This window comes from Rhinoderma darwinii, chromosome 3, assembly GCF_050947455.1.
Source record: "Rhinoderma darwinii isolate aRhiDar2 chromosome 3, aRhiDar2.hap1, whole genome shotgun sequence".
In the NCBI taxonomy this organism is placed as follows: domain Eukaryota; kingdom Metazoa; phylum Chordata; class Amphibia; order Anura; family Rhinodermatidae; genus Rhinoderma; species Rhinoderma darwinii.
The window spans coordinates 393,634,975-393,654,869 of NC_134689.1; the positions used below are offsets into that span (position 1 = coordinate 393,634,975).

At 42.8% G+C, this 19,895-nt stretch overlaps 1 protein-coding gene across 1 annotated transcript in view; it reads left to right on the forward strand.

Moving 5' to 3' along the window:
- The window catches only part of LOC142750138 (intercellular adhesion molecule 5-like), a 58,534-nt gene extending 51,701 nt beyond the window's left edge, over positions 1–6,833 (forward strand). Inside the window, exon 8 of the mRNA XM_075858965.1 lies at positions 328–6,833. Within this exon, the coding sequence (XP_075715080.1) occupies positions 328–527 (200 nt within the window). The 3' untranslated portion in view covers positions 528–6,833. The remainder of the gene's footprint in view (positions 1–327) is intronic.
- The last annotated feature ends 13,062 nt before the right edge of the window (positions 6,834–19,895 follow it).

Here is a 19,895-nt window from a genome sequence, read left to right on the forward strand (position 1 = left end):
CCACCCTATAAGTTGTTATTGTTAAGCAGAGTTACATCTTCCCCTTATTTCCTTTTTCCTACTATGCTGCTTGGTTAAGTGTCAGTCTCCTTGGTTAAGTGTCAGTCTCCACTGTAGTTCTGGCATTCTAGTCATGAAGCAGGAAACTCAGGATGAACAGTTCTATTCTCAGCTATATGGGAGAGTAGTACCGCAGTAAATGGGATTGCAGGAGGAGAATATAGCATAAAACATATTCAAATACCATTATTATCGTAATTTAAAACATGCATATCATTATTTTTAGTTTGTTATAATTGTAATCTGTTTCTTTGTTTTTCTTTACAGATATAATTAATATTGCAGTGATTGTTTGTTCAGTGGTTGGCTTACTTGTCTCGCTAGTCATTGTTTTCTTAGTATGCCACTATTTTTGGAAAAAAAACCGAAAGGGAGTTTACAATCTGCTGGGGATAGAACGCCGTCAAAGTCCCCAGAAAGGGAAGATCAAATCAGAATCCTCAGTAAACAAGACATCTAGTGTCTAGTATCGAGACTTTGACTAAAATTCCCATTGGAGTCTGATGACCCGTGAACTTGAGCAATGTGAATATGGACTCCTATGTGAGCCGCCATGTTGTGCCCGCTGCGGTCAATGAGGACAGAGTCTGCCATTCACTTTGGAACCCACATTCATTTTACTTTATCCCAGAAACGGAGGAGAATGCTGGCGAATAGGAAAAGCAAGTCTATCCATGACAGCCAATCAGACTTTAGTTCGTGAAAAAGCAGTGACTTGATTGGTTCCTTTGGATAAAAAGAGAGAGTTTCCTATAGCAACCAATCAGAAACTAGAGGAAAGTTTAAAATGGAATGTCAGAAAGTCTCCATTGCCGGGGGCAGCGCAACTATTCCTATTCCTTTATGCATGGCTCCCACCCCCCTACCTTCACAGAGAGATATTTTTGTATTTTTTTTTATGTTAGTACTGTAAATGTTGTGTTTATGTTGAATGTGCTGTTTCTGACAACACAAGGATAATTTTTCCAAGTAAAAGAACTAACCAAAGCTGCATAGGAAACAAGTATTTGTACTGTTGCGGCCCAAACATGAGGATTTCATCGCTGTCAATCAGTATACAATGAGAATAGATTGGCGGATTATGAAAAATTACCAGACCACTGGTAGTGTAGAAACAGACAGCGCAGGAACTCAAGAAAGAGTATGTGGAGTAGGACACTTGATCAGAAAAGAGATAGATAGACAGACAGACAGACAGACAGACAGAGATAGATCTAGCTCTCATATCTATCTATCTATCTATCTATCTATCTATCTATCTATCTATCTATCTATCTATCTATCTATCTATCTATCTATCTATCTATCTATCTATCTATCTATCTATCTATCATCTATCTATCTATCTATCTATCTATCTATCTATCTATCTATCTATCTATCTCATATCTATCTATGCAGGAATAAAAAAAATCGCCCCACAGGTCAGTTTATGAACTTTTTTTGGCTAATTTTTTCCGCTGTGTATGGCTGAGATTTGTTGAAATCTCATCCACACTGCTGCCACTGTAATACGCTCTGGATTTTCCGCAATGAAATCTATTGCAGTAAATCCGCAATGTATACGCCGTGTGTGTCCCTACCCTAAATGGGTTATTTCTAACATTTTGATAGGTGCGGGTTCAATCTCTGGGATCACCACCAATACAAAGACTTTTTTAGTGCGCAGCAGAGCCTCTGGCCACCTACTGGGTGCAGCCGGGAATTGCAAACAGCCCCATTCAAGTAACTAGGACCCTGCACAGTGGGTGGTAAGAGGAATTGTTCAGAGAAAAATGTGAAGGAGCCGCAGCGCTTAGCAAGAAATGTTGCTCTGTCATTCTAAGAATTGTGGGGGTCCGGGCAAGATCATTAGGTGGTGGTATGGGAGAACCCCTTTATATGGCATACACGGTATAACATTTACTTGATTAAGGTTCATATATGATCCCAATCAAAGTTGCCTATAATACCGCATCACAGTAACACTAGTGAATTAGTACGTGGAACACGACGTGGTTTCGTGTGTCTGCAGTTATAATTTATCACATGTCCCCATCCTGCAGTTACTCTACTGTAATTAAAGTTTTTAAAGAAAATGTCCAAAATGTGTTGTGTAATTACACAGGTTGTCTAGAATTCTGTATTTTCTGTGTATTATGCCTATTTTAGGTATAATCTCTGCTACATTAGATGATTATAATTTGTTGTATTATATCAGTGTTGTTTAATTTATCACTTTTACCTGAAATAAACTAGATTATGTTTCTGAAACTACTCAGGATATTTAAAGGGTATTTCCACCCTTCAAAACCAGTATATAAATATATATAGTCCAAATACAAATGAACACAGCACTCCACAAGTCCAGAAAATCAGGCCATGTGCTCGTCACCAGGGGATGAATCAATAAAGTCACTTGGTAAATACATGATGTTACTTATCCTGTACTGATCCTGAGTTACATCCTGTATTATACTCCAGAGCTGCACTCACTATTCTGCTGGTGGAATCACTGTTTACTTACATTACTTATCCTGTACTGATCCTGGGTTACATCTTGTATTCTACTCCAGAGCTGCACCCACTATTCTGCTAGTGGGCTCACTGTATATATACATTACATTACTTATCTTGTACTTGATACTGAGTTACAGCCTGTATTATACTCCAGAGCTGCACTCACTATTCTGCTGGTAGCGTCACTGTGTACAAACATTACATTACTTATCCTGTACTGATCCTGAGTTACAGCCTGCATTATGTTTCTGAGCTGCACTCACTATTATGCTGGTAGAGTCACTGTGTACATACATTACATTACTTATCCTGTACTGATTCTGAGTTACATCCTGTATTCTTCTCCAGAGCTGCACTCAGAATTCTGCTGGTGGAGTCCCTGTGTACATACATTACATTACTTATCCTGTACTGATCCTGAGTTACATCCTGTATTATACTCCAGAACTACACTCACTATTATGCTGGTAGAGTCACTGTGTACATACATTACATTACTTATCCTGTACTGATTCTAAGGGCAGATACAGACGGACGTTGCGTTTTTGCGCGCGCAAACAACGCAGCGTTTTTTATGCGCGCAAACAACGCAGCGTTTTGCGCGTGCAAAAAACATTTGACAGCTGCGTGTGTCATCCGTGTATGATGCGCGGCTGAGTGATTTTCGCGCAGCCGCCATCATAGAGATGAGGCTAGTCGACGCCCGTCACTGTCCAAGCTGCTGAAAGAGCTAACTGATCGGCAGTAACTCTTTCAGCACCCTCGACAGTGAATGCCGAACACAATATACAGCAACCTGTTAAAAAAAAAGTTCGTACTTACCGAGAACTTCCCGGCCGTTGCCTTGGTGACGCGTCCTTGGTGACGCGCCTCTCTTGACATCGGGCCCCACCTCCCTGGATGACGCGGCAGTCCATGTGACCGCTGCAGCCTGTGCTTGGCCTGTGATTGGCTGGAGCTGTCACTTGGACTGAATTGTCATCCCGGGAGGTCAGACTGGAGGAAGAAGCCGGGAGTTATCGGTAAGTGAGAACTTCATTTTTTTTTACAGGTTCATGTTTATTAGGATCGGTAGTCACTGTCCATGGTGCTGAAACAGTTTAACTCTTTCAGCACCCTGGACAGTGACTATCTCCTGACGTCGCGTACCGGAATTTTTTTTGCCGGGTTCGGCCAAAACGATCCGGCCGAACCCGGTGAAGTTCGGTTCGATTGTCCGGGTTCGCTCATCTCAAAGACACTCCATTTGGATGTTTGGAAACAGAAAAGCACGTGGTGCTTTTCTGTTTACATTCATCCTTTTGACAGCTGGTGCGCTGTTTCAGTCGGTTCGCACGGAAGTGCTTCCGTGCGACCTGCGTGGATTTCACACACCCATTGACTTCAATGTGTGCGTGATGCGCGAAATACGCGGAGATATTGAACCTGTCACGTTTTTTGCGCAGCAGACAAACGCTGCGCAAAAAGCACGGACTGTCTGTACTGCCCCATAGACTTGTATTGGTCTTTGCGTGGCGCGTGAAAACCACGCGGCCCGCACGGACCGAATACACGTTCGTGTGAATCCCCCCCTAAGTTACATCCTGTATTATACTCCAGAGCTGCACTCACTATTCTGCTGGTGGAGTCATTGTGTACATACATTACATTACTTATCCTGTACTGATCCTGAGTTACATCCTGTATTATACTCCAGAGCTGCACTCACTATTCTGCTGGTAGAGTCACTGTGTACATACATTACATTACTTATCCTGTACTGATTCTAAGGGCAGATACAGACGGACGTTGCGTTTTTGCGCGCGCAAACAACGCAGCGTTTTGCGCGCGCAAACAACGCAGCGTTTTGCGCGTGCAAAAAACATTTGACAGCTGCGTGTGTCATCCGTGTATGATGCGCGGCTGAGTGATTTTCGCGCAGCCGCCATCATAGAGATGAGGCTAGTCGACGCCCGTCACTGTCCAAGCTGCTGAAAGAGCTAACTGATCGGCAGTAACTCTTTCAGCACCCTCGACAGTGAATGCCGAACACAATATACAGCAACCTGTTAAAAAAAAAGTTCGTACTTACCGAGAACTTCCCGGCCGTTGCCTTGGTGACGCGTCCTTGGTGACGCGCCTCTCTTGACATCGGGCCCCACCTCCCTGGATGACGCGGCAGTCCATGTGACCGCTGCAGCCTGTGCTTGGCCTGTGATTGGCTGGAGCTGTCACTTGGACTGAATTGTCATCCCGGGAGGTCAGACTGGAGGAAGAAGCCGGGAGTTATCGGTAAGTGAGAACTTCATTTTTTTTTACAGGTTCATGTTTATTAGGATCGGTAGTCACTGTCCATGGTGCTGAAACAGTTTAACTCTTTCAGCACCCTGGACAGTGACTATCTCCTGACGTCGCGTACCGGAAATTTTTTTGCCGGGTTCGGCCAAAACGATCCGGCCGAACCCGGTGAAGTTCGGTTCGATTGTCCGGGTTCGCTCATCTCAAAGACACTCCATTTGGATGTTTGGAAACAGAAAAGCACGTGGTGCTTTTCTGTTTACATTCATCCTTTTGACAGCTGGTGCGCTGTTTCAGTCGGTTCGCACGGAAGTGCTTCCGTGCGACCTGCGTGGATTTCACACACCCATTGACTTCAATGGGTGCGTGATGCGCGAAATACGCGGAGATATTGAACCTGTCACGTTTTTTGCGCAGCAGACAAACGCTGCGCAAAAAGCACGGACTGTCCGTACTGCCCCATAGACTTGTATTGGTCTTTGCGTGGCGCGTGAAAACCACGCGGCCCGCACGGACCGAATACACGTTCGTGTGAATCCCCCCCTAATTTACATCCTGTATTATACTCCAGAGCTGCACTCACTATTCTGCTGGTGGAGTCACTGCGTACATACATTATTCATCCTGTACTGATCCTGAGTTACATCCTATATTATACTCCAGAGCTGCGCTCACTATTCTGCTGGTTGAGTCACTGTGTACATACATGACATTACTTATCCTGTACTGATCCTGAGTTACATCCAGTATTATACTCCAAAGCTGCACTCACTATTCTGCTGGTGGAGTCGCTGTGTACATACATTACATCACTTATCCTGCACTGATCCTGAGCTACATCCTGTATAATACTCCAGAGCTGCAATCACTATTCTGCTGGTGGAGTCACTGTGTACAGACATGCCATTACTTATCCTATACTGATCCTGAGTTACATCCTGTATTATACTCCAGAGCTGCACTCACTATTCTGCTAGTGGAGTCGCTGTGTACATAGATTACATTACTTATCTTGTACTGATCCTCAGTTACAACCTATATTATGCTCTGGAGTTGCATTCACAATTCTGCAGGCCTTAGACTTAAAATTACCCAGCACTCCCTGTGTACTTAGTGTCTGAAGATATTTACAAGATGAGTAATATAATGTATTTAATATGTCAGATGGCCTTAATATCGCTAGATTTCAACAATTTTAAGACCCAGGCCCCTATCACGGTTCTAATCTATTAAACCAAACGTAGATCCCCAGTAGATGTTCGTCAGTTCTTCAGTTGGTCCAAATTTCCCATAGTCTGGATTCACACACAGCGTTTTGCTGCATTTCTGTAACGATTTTTAATGGGGTTTTTTTTAGGCGCTTTTTAAAGCGTTTTTTAATGCAGTCAGATGTTACACTAAAGTCTATAGTAGAAAAAGGAAATGCACTACACACATTTTTTTCAGGCGTATTTCTCTTACCCTTCATAATAGAACTTCAAAATCGGCATAAAAATTTTTTACAAAATGACACCAAATGAAAAATGATACATTTCTTGATGCCTGCCGCCACCACTAGGGGGAGCTTTGCAGCTTACTACATACTGTTCTATTATTATGTATAAACTATATATAGAAAGCTCCTAAGCTCTATGCAGAGGATTTTGAGCTCTGTTTCAGAAAAATGGAGCTCCGACCACTATAAAGATAAATTTAAGACATTATTAAATGGTGGAGCTTTACTTTAAATGTTTTCTGAGTTATTCCTGCATTATTTATTTATCGTAAGAGACTTGTGTGTAAGTTACTGTATGGTTGGTGGTGTGGAAATACAACCAGGAACGTTTTACTTCAAGTCCTCAATCTGTAATGTTTATTGGTCGGAAGCGTTTAGAATACTAATTAACATGTTACAATAATGGTTAAACCTTCACTTTCTATTGGCCTTTCGTTGTTTTTTTTTTACGAGTAGTGATATTTTTAATAAAACCTCAGAGAAGTATTTCTGCTTTATATTTTCTGTGTATATACTGTTTTATATGTTATGTTTAAACTTTCTACAGTAAAGTGGTTTCTCTAGAATGTTATGTTTTATTTTCCTATGCTGGCATTTAATATGCACCGATAGATAGATAGATAGATAGATGATAGATAGATAGATAGATAGATAGATAGATAGATAGATAGATAGATAGATAGATAGATAGATAGATAGATAGATAGATAGATAGATAGATAGATAGATAGATAGATAGATAGATAGATAGATGATAGATAGATATGAAATAGCTGAAGGTGCTGAAGGGGTTAATATTGATATACATTTTACTTGGTGCTGTAGAGTGGTTGGTTGAATGGATAACCACATCAAACCGGCCTCTTCAACATTCCCCCATCTTTTAAATGGTCCAAGATGTCGACTATAAAATATAAAGAGACTATCAACAGATCAGAAGTCCAGGAGATGCTTCATAACCTCTACAACAAGGTGTATGAGACAGACCCAGGAGGGGTAAATCAAGCCGTAAAAGACCTAAATAATATATTCTATATCATGGCAGAGAGGTCTGACCTGAAAATATGTAATTATAAGAGGCCACAAGAAATACATCCTAGCGGTTGGTTTGACCGTGAGTGCAGAGAAGTACGGAAGACCCTAAGAACTGCCTCAAATAAGAAGCACCGAGACCTAAACAACACCGGTCTGAAGGAGACCTACAGCAAAATACAGAGGCAATACAAGACCATCCTCCGAAAGAAAAAACAAAGTTACATCTCCAGCAAACTTAACCAACTTAAGGAGTTCCTTTTGTTACAAAACAGCGATGAAAACAAAAATACCCAAATAATGTCTAATAATCACATTTTTGATACTGAAAGTGAGTGAGAAAGGCAAGTTAAAGTGTATGTCCACAAATGCCAGAAGTCTAGCAAGCAAAATGGAGGAGCTAGAGGCTTTGGTACTGGAGGAACATATAAATATAGTTGGTGTTGCTGAAACATTGCCGGACTCTTCACATGACTGGGCTGTGAATCTACAGGGTTTTACACTTTTGAAAGACAGGACAAATAGGAAAGGCAGTGGTGTATGTCTGTATGTGAGAAGTGACATGAAGGCGGTTGTGTTTGTGAGATGTGATATGAAGGTGGTGGTGTATGTCTGTATGTATGTGAGAAGTGATATGAAGGTGGTGGTGTATGTCTGTATGTGAGAAGTGATATGAAGGCAGTGGTGTATGTCTGTATGTGAGAAGTGATATGAAGGCGGTGGTGTATGTCTGTATGTGAGAGGTGATATGAAAGCGGTGGTGTATGTCTATGTGAGAAGTGATATGAAGGTGATGTATGTCTGTATGTGAGAAGTGATATAAAGGTGGTGGTGTATGTCTGTATGTGAGAAGTGATATGAAGGCGGTGGTGTATGTCTGTATGTGAGAAGTGATATGAAGGCGGTGGTGTATGTCTGTATGTGAGAAGTGATATGAAGGCAGTGGTGTAGGTCTATGTGAGAAGTGATATGAAGGTGATGTATGTCTGTATGTGAGAAGTGATATAAAGGTGGTGGTGTATGTCTGTATGTGAGAAGTGATATGAAGACGGTTGTGTATGTCTGTATGTGAGAAGTGCTAAGAAAGCGGTGGTGTATGTCTGTATTTGAGAAGTGATAGGAAAGGTGGTGGTGTATGTCTGTACATGAGAAGGGATAGGAAAGGCGGTGGTGTATGTCTGTATGTGAGAAAGGATATGAAGGCGGTTGTAAAGGATCTGCCAGGCACAGCTTAGGGGTTAACTTCCATAGGTAATCAGTCTACACCTGAGTCTATCTCTCTGAGACTGACTCCAGCTTCCACCACTCAGGCTGGCAGGCTTAGGAGTGGGAGAGCCTATCGCAGCCTGACCAGACTCAGCTAGCTCCCGCCCTCTGTCTATTTATACCTGCCTTTCCTTTTCCTCCTTGCTTGTGATTCTTTCCGTGTGGTTTCCTGGCCCAGCTACAGCTCCTAACAATTTGATCCTGCTCCATTCTGACCCTGGCTTTCTGACTACTCTTCTGCTCTGCGTTTGGTACCTCGTGCTCTCCTGGTTTGACTTGGCTCGTTCACCACTCTGTTGCTCACGGTGTTGCCGTGGGCAACTGCCCCTTTCCCTTTGATTTATATTCCCTTGTATGTTTTGTCTCGTGCACTTACTGAGCGTAGGGACCGCCGCCCAGTTGTATCCCGTCGCCTAGGGCGGGTCGTTGCAAGTAGGCAGGGACAGAGTGGCGGGTAGATTAGGGCTCACTTGTCCGTTTCCCTACCCCTATCATTACAGCGGTGGTGTATGTCTGTATGTGAGAAGTGATATGAAGGCGGTGGTGTATGTTTGTATGTGAGAAGTGATATGAAGGTGATGTATGTCTGTATTTGAGAAGTGATATAAAGGTGGTGGTGTATGTCTGTATGTGAGAAGTGATATGAAGGCGGTGATGTATGTCTGTACATGAGAAGTGATAGGAAAGGCGGTGGTGTATGTCTGTATGGGATAAGTGATATGAAGGTGGTAGTGTATGTCTGTATGTGAGAAGTGATATGAAGGAGGTGGTGTATGTCTGTATGTGAGAAAGGATATGAAGGCGGTGGTGTATGTCTGTATGTGAGAAGTGATATGAGCCATTGTTACCGTAGGTTACCATCCGATCCTACGCTAGTTTTTAAAGGAGAACTTGATAGTTTATTACAAAGGGACGTGGATGCAAATATTATCAATTCCAAATTGAGGGAGGGTCTTTCTGTGGATTTTCCCATTAAACCCACGTTTTATTTATTGCCTAAAGTGCATAAAAATGTAACCCCCCGGTCGTCCAATAGTATCGGGGATTGGAGGCTTGTGTGAGAACATTTGCAGATTTGTGGATTTTTATTTACAGAAATGTGTGGAAACCTTGCCGTCATACATTAGGGATACCACAGTCCTTGTACACGTCTATATGCCACGACCACGGGATCCGAGCATCTAGACATTTTTTACAGATGACTAATCATGACCCGGATCTTATAGAGTTTATATTGTGTCTCCTTAACTTCGCATTGACACATAACTTTTTTGTATTCAAGGACCGCCTCTTCCTACAGCTCCAGGGTACAGCAATGGGGGCTACTTGTGCGCCTTCATATGCCAATCTGTTCCTGGGGCTGTGGGAGAGGAATACTGTCCTACAGACTCCGGGTCATGATTCAGTGCTCCTGTGGTCGTGGTATATAGACGATATTCTATTTATCTGGCAGGGCTCCACGTCTAATTTGGAGTCTTTTCTCAGCTCCCTCAATAGGAATGATATTAATATTAAACTTACGTGGCAGTATAGTCAAACTCGTGTTGATTTTTTGGACATTTGTATTTCCAGAGATGATAGCGGTTTCATTTCCACCGATATTTTTAGGAAAAAAACCTCCACAAATGCCCTCCTCCATGCTACATCCGCCCATTACCCGAAGGTTACAACATCTATACCTGTGGGCCAGTTCCTAAGGGCAAAGCGTATCTGCTCCAATGACAGCAACTTTGAGCGCCAAGCATTAGATCTGACGGCAAGATTCAAGAGTCGTGGATATAGTCAGAGGGTTATAAAGAGAGGCTACCTTAGAGCTAAAAACTCGACTCGTGATGGACTTCTGGTGAGTAGGCCTAAAAAGCATAATACTGATCAGAATGTCAGATTTACCACCACATTTAATCCTCACTGGACTAAAATCCGTGATATCCTACAAAAGCACTGGCGGGTCCTTCTTACCGATCGACATCTGGCAGGGATTCTACCTAATTATCCCTCCATTACCTGGAGGCGCTCTAAAAATTTGAGGGACCTCTTGACAGCAAGTCACTATATCCCCAGTGCCCCCCACTAATCCATTTGGGAGCAGGGGCCCTCCCTGGGGTTCTTACAACTGCGGTAAATGCTCTGCTTGTAAATATGTTCCACGTGCCCTTAACTTCTATAGCTCAAATAGAGGCAAAGACTATAAAATTGTCTACAACAATACTTGCAATACAGTAGCTGTGGTATATTTTGCCACTTGCCCCTGTGACCTTATTTATATTGGCATGACCAGTAGGCAATTGAAGGTATGGGTATTGGAACATGTAAGCAAAATTAAGTCAGCTTCTAATGCTTTGGATGTGGATAAACTCCAGCCTGTTGCGCGACATTTTCGTGAGTTTCACTCTTGCAATCCAAAAGGTTTTGAGGTACGTGGAATTGATAAAATCTCACTGGGATGCAGAGGTGGGGATGTACGCCTGCCATTACTGAGAAAAGAAATGAAATGGATCACGTTACTCAACACTGTGGCCCCATTTGGTTTAAATGAAGCCACTAGTTTCAGGCCCTTTTTGTAATTTTTTAACCATGCGTGAATTTTATTTTCTCTAGGGTTTTCTTCTTGTTTTTTATATTTACTTTTTATGTTGCAGTTTATCCTTTCCAGTGAGTGGGTTTACTCTCTTATATATCAGAGAAGATTGTGTATGGTCTTAACTGAAAATCAGAAGTGGAGAAGATATAGATGTCCATAATTTTTATAAAATAACTTTTTTGATGTATTATGATCTTTATATTATTGCTCGTTATTGTATTTTCTGCATATATATGTTGAATGCTGTAATGTGGAGTTTCATATATGTATATTTATATTGTATTGTACAACATTATATTTCTAGTTTAATATATATATTTTTGTAGTATTTTTTATACAATATATTATTTATTATCATTTTAATATATTTTGACGGTTTTGTTTATATATATGTTTTTGCATATTTCTATATATATTTGTATGGATTATATTTATTATTATATATTGTGTCTTATATCACTAGTTCACTTTATTATATATCTATATATATATATTTGTTTTTATTTATCTTCATTTAATTATTCACTATTTATTTATCACTATCAAATTTCTACTAGTATTGTGCACGTTTTTTCTTTATATATTTTTTTCATCATATATTCACTAGTGCACTTTGTTCACTTCACACCACACTATTTTATTACATTTTATTATAAGCGCCGTCTTCATTTATACATATTTTTTTTATATACTCTTTATTCGTTATTATTTATTAGTTATTATTTTTAATTATTGCTATATCTTCTTAATCATTTCTGACCTGCCCTATCGCCATAGTTATTCCCTACTCTGTCATTGCTACTACTTTAGTTTTGTCTCGCTATTTCTGTTGCCTCTCCTGTGGTGTTTGCACAGACGCTCGACTGCGCGTGCGTGGTGGGGCTCACATCCGGGAGTGCCGCCTAGCGTCCAGCGTCATAATGGTGATGTTCTCATCATGCGGCGCCCTTCCATCTGACGCGCGGCGCGTCCCGTGATGTGCGCGTCACCGGGCGTCACCGGGCGTGTGTGTCGAGCGCCGATTTTCATCCATCACAGGTGAGTCTAACCTCATTCCATCCTTATATAAACACTTTAAGTTTTACTTAATTTAGCCTCCTGACGAAGCCGGTCTACAGGGCGAAACGCGCGTCGAGGCGTCTATTCACCCACCCATTCTTCTGATCTCTCGCGCTCTTCACCATGTCCCAGGGTATGTGCTTGTCTTTCCAGCCTTTTTAGCCTCCATATCATTGTGCTATTATGTCCAGCTGTTGTCAGTCACATCTCTTTGGCTATTTGAGCCGTTATGTTGTCTGTGTACGTCTCTAGCTGCACTTTCTATGCATTATTATATACTCTGTAGGCTACGATAACATTTCTGTATATCATTATCATTAGCTGACAGCACTACACTACGTGTGGGATTCATCACCCTACACCCTTGGGCTTACAATTTTGTTATATTAGCATTTGAGCGTGTTATGGTCATTAGTGGACGGTTGATTCTGTTGGTCTATGGTCTATTTCATCTGACCCTGTTGTATATATCTCCGTGTATGTTGTATCATATCTCTTTTTCCATTATTTGTTATTGGTCATTATATTCAATAAAGATTTTTTGTATTTTTGTATATTATTGAGCATATTATTTCTCTAAGGGTTATGTCCCTTTATGGTTCGTTCCTAGGTCTAATTGCAATAAGGGACCCCAGCATACGCCATCTTTTGGTGTGAGGTTTTGTTTAGGTTGTCTCTTCTATGTCTGTATGTGAGACATAATATGAATGGGAGTGTGAAAGAGACAATAGGGGGTGAAGATTGTGAGGAGGTTGAAACCTTGTGGGCGGAATTACAAAGGGAGGTGAACACTGAAAAAATTACTTCTGGTGTAATCTATAGACCCCCCAATATAACTGAGGAGATGGATGATCAGCTATATAAACAGATGGAGCTGTAAAGGATCTGCCAGGCACAGCTTCGGGGTTAACTCCCATAGTTAATCAGAATGCACCTGAATCTACGTCTCTGAGACTGACTCCATCTTCCACCACTCAGGATGGCAGGCTTAGGAGTGGGAGAGCCTATCGCAGCCTGGCCAGACTCAGCTAGCTCCCGCCCTCTGTCTATTTATACCTGCCTTTCCTGTTCCTCCTTTGCTTGTGATTCTTCTCGTGTGGTTTCCTGGCCCAGCTACAGCTCCTACTATTTGATCCTGCTCCATACTGACCCTGGCTTACTGACTACTCTCCTGCTCTGCGTTTGGTACCTCGTGCACTCCTGGTTTGACTTGGCTCGTTCACCTCTCTGGTTGCTCATGGTGTTGCCGTGGGCAATTGCCCCTTTCCCTTTGCTTGTATTCCCTTGTATGTTTGTCTCGTGCACTTACTGAGCGTAGGGACCGCCGCCCAGTTGTACCCCGTCGCCTAGGGCGGGTCGTTGCAAGTAGGCAGGGACAGAGTGGCGGGTAGATTAGGGCTCACTTGTCCGTTTTCCTACCCCCGTCGTTACAGGAGCAGGCTGCACAGGTGGGTACTGTAGTGATAATGGGAGATTATAATTACCGGGATATTAATTGGCGTCATGGTTCGGCTTCAACTGCAAAGGGGAGAAATTTCCTCAACCTGTTGCAGCAAAATTTTATGGGCCAGTTTGTGGAAGACCCGACTAGAGGTGAAGCTCTGTTGGATCTGGTCATTTCTAATAATGCAGAGCTTGTTGGGAATGTCAATGTTCGTGAAAACCTCGGTAACAATGATTACAATATAGTTATATTTTACCTATACTTTAAAAAACAAACGCAGGCCGGGAGGACAAAAACACTTAATTTTAAGAAGGCCGATTTCCCCAGGATGAAGGCTGCAATTCAGGATATAGACTGGGAAGGACCAATGTCAAATAATGGTACAAATGATAAATGGGAGATTTTAATATCCACTTTGTATAATTATAGTGCAAAATGTATTCCTATAGGTAACAAGTATAAACGACTAAATTTAAACCCCACGTGGCTTACACCTTCTGTAAAAAGGGCAATACATGACAAAAGAAAAGGGCATTTGAAAAATACAAATCTGAGGGTACAGCTGTAGCCTTTGTAAATTATAAAGAGCTTAATAAAATCTGTAATAAGGTAATAAAATCAGCAAAAATATACAATGAAAGGCAGGTGGCCAAGGATAGTAAAACAAATCCCCAAAAATTCTTCAAGTATGTAAATGCAAAAAAAAAAAACAAGGTCTGAACATGTAGGACCGCTAGATAGTGGTAATGGGGAGTTGGTCACAAGGGATCAAGAGAAGGCAGAGTTAATAAATGGGTTCTTTAGCTCTGTATATACAAAAGAAGAAAGAGCAGTTGATGTAGCTGGTGCCAATGCTGTTAATATATCAGTTGATATACTGAATTGGCTGGATGTAGACATGGTCCAAGCTAAATAAAATAAAATAGATGTACACAAGGCCCGGGACCAGATGGGTTACACCATAGAGTTCTTAAAGAGCTTAGTTCAGTTATTTCTGTCCCCCTCTTCATAATATTTAGAGATTTTCTAGTGACTGGTATAGTGCCAAGGGACTGGTGCAGGGAAAATGTGGTGCCTATTTTCAAAAAGGGCTCTTGGTCTTCCCCGGGTAATTACAGACCAGTAAGTTTAACATCCATCGTGGGGAAAATTTCTGAGGGGCTATTGAGGGACTATATACAGAATTATGTGACAAAAAATTGTATTATAAGTGACAGCCAGCACGGTTTTCCGAAGGACAGAAGCTGTCAAACCAACCTGATTTGTTTTTATGAAGAGGTGAGCAGAAGCCTAGACAGAGGGGCCGCTGTGGAAATAGTGTTTTTGGACTTTGCAAAGGCATTTGACACTGTCCCTCATAGACGTCTAATGGGTAAATGATAGGACTATAGGTTTAGAAAGTATCGTTTGTAATTGGATTGAGAATTGGCTCAAGGACCGTATCCAGAGAGTTGTGGTCAATGATTCCTACTCTGAATGGTCCCCAGTTATAAGTGGTGTACACCAGGGTTCCGTGCTGGGACCACTATTATTCAACTTATTTATTAATGATCTAGAGCAGGGGTCTCAAACTCGGCCGGGTAAGTGGGCCGCATATAGAAAAAATGGGAAGTTGGCGGGCCACATTACTTTCAAATTTGATACAATACAAAATTGTTGTTAATCAATTCATTATTTGAACTACTATAACACTATATTACTATAATAATAATTATACTACATTACTATAATAATACTACATTACTATAAGAATACCGCTAGGTTTAAAATTAGAGATATTTCTCCACGTGCTTATTTCAAGAATCCAGTTTTCCAGTTTAAGTATCGCTAAATGCAGTCCGGCGGCTCAGTTAGCACACATGTCAAGATTGGGCAGCCCATTTTTTTTTTTTTTAAACTCGTTTTATTAAAAGTAACTGTCAGAGTCAAACCATCACATACATCAGGATAACATTATACACTCAATAGTACATATGTCAGAAGAATCAATACATACAAAAGGAGTACTCGCAGGTACCCATGGTGTTATACCGTGGTTCGCAGACCACATATATATAGTACAGATTGATCAAATCATTCTAACACAACTTTTAATCCGGTACATCACGAAAGTAGGAATACGTCCCCAGTTCAATATTCTGCAATAACGCACCCATCATTTTGTACAACATAAACCAAAGCACCTGGAAGTGTCCTCCTCCCAACTTCTTTACCCACTCCCGCCCCTAGCATGAATCAGAGCATCTGATAGCCTTTGGACTGTACAGTGAGTGAGATTCGATGAGCACCAACCATTCCAGATCAAATCAAATCGAATTTAGCCGGTTTCCCCCGGTGTTTATACACTATTTTCTCAAATGGAAGTATGTCATTGACTAATTTACGCCATTGCACTACTGTCGGGGCCCTATCCGCCATCCATCTTATGGCCACCGCCTTCCTTGCCATGAATAGTGTTTCTCTGAGGAAGGTCCTCTCATATATTGACCATTGTTCCTCATTGAGCAGTCCCAGCAAACACACCTCCGGCCTACAAGGTATCGTCCTCCCCAGCACTGCTATCAATAATCAACCACCTCCTCCCAAAAGCTAAGAATCCAGTGACAACCCCACAGTAGGTGAATAAAATCAGCCCGTATCTCTCCACACCTATGACATTGTGAGGACTCCATTCTTCCCATACGATGTAATCTTACGGGCGTCAAATAACATTGGTGGATGATGAACAGTTGCACTAATTTATTGTTTGCCGCTGGTGAAACCAGCAAATGGGAACCCTGAACCTCCCTCCATTCCTCCGCTGTGAGTTGTGGAATTAGTGCACGCCACCTATCTTCAGCCACAAGGGGCTCCATTCGCATTTTAGCCTCCAGTAGAAAATAATAAATTTGAGAAACGACTCCACGTGTAAACGGCGTGTTCAACCTCACCACCAAGTCACAGCTAGAGAACGTCACGGAGTTCAGTGGAAATTGTGCTAATAGAGCATGATGGAGCTGTATGCAATATAATTCATCCCCCGGTGGTATATTGAATGCTGCCCGAATCTCACTCACCGTCATGACCGACCCTTCTTCCGTTATTAATTGTGATAGAGCAGCTACCCCTCTAGAGGACCAGTAACGTTTCCCCACCATCCCGTGCAAATGGGAAAAACTCGGATTCTCCCACAGCGGACTCTCCGCCACCACCCCCTCAAACCCCAGTAGATCTTTAGCCTGTTGCCAGACTCGTCTGGCCAACTTATGCAAGGGTAGCAGGGAGCGGTATCTAAAATCATGCGGTTCCAATATTGGCCACAGGGTTTTCAAGCCCAACACCCTGGCTAAATGACACTCAGCATTAGTAGTTAGGGGGGGAGACCCAAGAAGTCAAGTACCTGAGCTGACCCGCCAAGTAATATAGAAAAACATCCGGTAACGCAGCTCCGGCCTCATCTTTAGGTCTTTGTAGAATCGACAGCTTGAGTTTAGATCCCCCCCCCCCACACAAACGGCGCGAACAGCGAATTTAGTATTTTAAAGAAGCTTTTAGGCACCAACACCTCCATGTGCTCCAACGCATACAAAAACTTCGGCAATACTATCATTTTTAACAGATTAACGCGTCCTGCCACTGACAAAGGCAGACCTTTCCACACCTGTATTTTATCCCTTAGGTACGTGACCAAGGGCGCTACATTTAACCCGTACGATCTAGAACTATCCCTAGCAATGTTAATCCCCAGGTATTTGAACTCTGGTCTTACTGGCAGTACACAGAACTGGGTGCCCCATCCACAGTCATCCTGCCTCAAAGTCATCAGGTACGATTTGGACCAATTAATTAGTAACCCGGAATACCTTCCAAAAACGTTAATGAGGGATATGGCCCTAGGAAGGGTGGCATTGGGATTCGCCATAAACAACGCCATGTCATCCGCATATAACCCTATCCGGTCCTCTCTGTCCCCTATTCTAATTCCCATATATGCGGGATCCCTCCTGATGTTAAGAGCCAATGGTTCAATGGTCAATATGAAAAGAAGTGGCGAAAGTGGGCACCCCTGCCTCGTGCCCCTATGGAGGCCAAAGGAAGGGGACAGGACCCCATTCACCAGCACCTGCGCTCGTGGAGATTTATATAACAAGGAGACCCAATTAATAAATCCATCCCCAACCCAAATCTTCGCAGCACTGCCAGCAGATAAGGCCATTCTACCGAGTCAAATGCCTTTGCCGCATCCAGAGATGCCACCGCCCAGTCCTGCTGCTCCTCCCATCCAATCTGCGTCACCACCTGTACCCGTCTAATATTCTCTGAGGTGGACTTGCCGGATATAAAGCCACACTGGTCTGAATGGATGATCTCCTTTATCACATTACATAGCCTATTAGCTAGCATTTTAGTCAAAATCTTGTAATCCACTGTCAGCAGCGAGATCGGTCCATATGATCCACATTCATCTGGATTTTTGCCTGGTTTCAGCAGTACAATTATGGTGGCGTCACACATGGATTCCGGAAGAGCAGAGCTCCGATAACTATGCTCAAACAGGGCCAGCAATTGAGGGGCCAGCAGCTCCCCATACTGTAGATATACCTCAAGGGGGATACCATCTGGCCCTGAGGCTTTCCCCTTAGCCATAGACGCCATCCCCTCCAAAATCTCGTCTACCGTGAATGGGGCATCCAGCATTGCCACCCGCTCGGCTGTCAATGTAGGAAACGATATTCCATCCAAATACTTCTCCATCTCATCCATCCTATAATCAACTTTTGAAGCATACAGCTGATCATAAAACTGTGTGAATTGTTCGAGAACATCCCTCGAGGAGGTGTAGGTTCTATCGCCAGGCCCATTATACCCATCACCGGGGGGGATCTAGAACTGTTTCGCACCATATGAGCAAGAATTTTACCCGATTGATTGCCCAATTCAAAATGAGATTGTTTACTAAAGAATAGACTACGCAAAGTCTTATCCCTCAAGACCTGTAGGTACTGTCTACCCAAATCCAGCCAGGCATTCCGGTTAGCTGGTGTGGGATCCTGAACAAATGCCCCTTCCGCCTGTGAACATTGATATGCTAAGTCCTCCTCCTGCATGGCGGAAGCACGTTTTACATAGGATATGGAGGATCGGAGACATCCCCTCAAATAGGCCTTAAGGGTATCCCACACCAGTGACCGATTTTCCATCTGAGCATGTGCTTCTATAAATATTGATAGCTGATCCGGTATACGATCGTTTTGTTGAATGAGCTGAAGCCAAAACGGGTGAATTTTACCCATACCCCTTCTGCCTGCCTGTGGCCTTTTCAATGTTAGTAAGATCGGGCTGTGATCTGAGATCCCCCTCGGTAAATGTTCCACAGAATCTACCTCCTGGAAAACCGCAGGCGATCCAAATATATAATCAATTCTGGACAGCGCATTGTACTGTGGGGTGTGGCATGTGTACTCTCTGATCCCTCTGTGTGTCGCTCTCCACAGATCAATCCATCCCATTTCCTTTACAAGGAGACTTCACTGTGAGGGGCTTCCAGGACCTCTATTCCCATTCCCCTGAAATCTATCTATACCAGGGTGCATAACCAAGTTGAGATCCCCCATCATAATCACCCGGGCCCCCGGGTATGCTGACACAAATCGGACGGCTTCCTGGATTATTGCCAGTGAAGCTGGTGGAGGATTGTAAACCCCCAAGATCACATATGGACATTCATCAATAACCGCATGTAGAAAAATGTACCGCCCCTCTGGGTCCATGCTGGATTGTAGCAATTTCCAACGGAGCTCCACATGCACTAAGATGGCCACCCCTCTAGAGTACGAGGTGTGTGAGGCATGTCCCACCCACTGCACCCAGGGCTTACTCAAACTCCTCACAGTATCAGGTGTCATGTGTGTTTCCTGCAGACACGTTAAATGTGGACGCTGTCTCCGCACAGCAGCGAATATCATATGCCTCTTTTCAGGAGACCCCATTCCCCGGACATTCCAGGACATTAACCGCAATCCTGCCATTTCGTACTGTTAACACATATTGGGGCACCGTTGCCCAGGATCCTAACCACAAGCCCCTGAGTGACAATTGTCCCAACCCCGTCTGCAGTTCCCTCTATGTCTCGTAGGTGTACAATATTTATGCCAATTTCTGCGGTAATGTGAGTTGACTCAATATCCTTCATAACAACATCA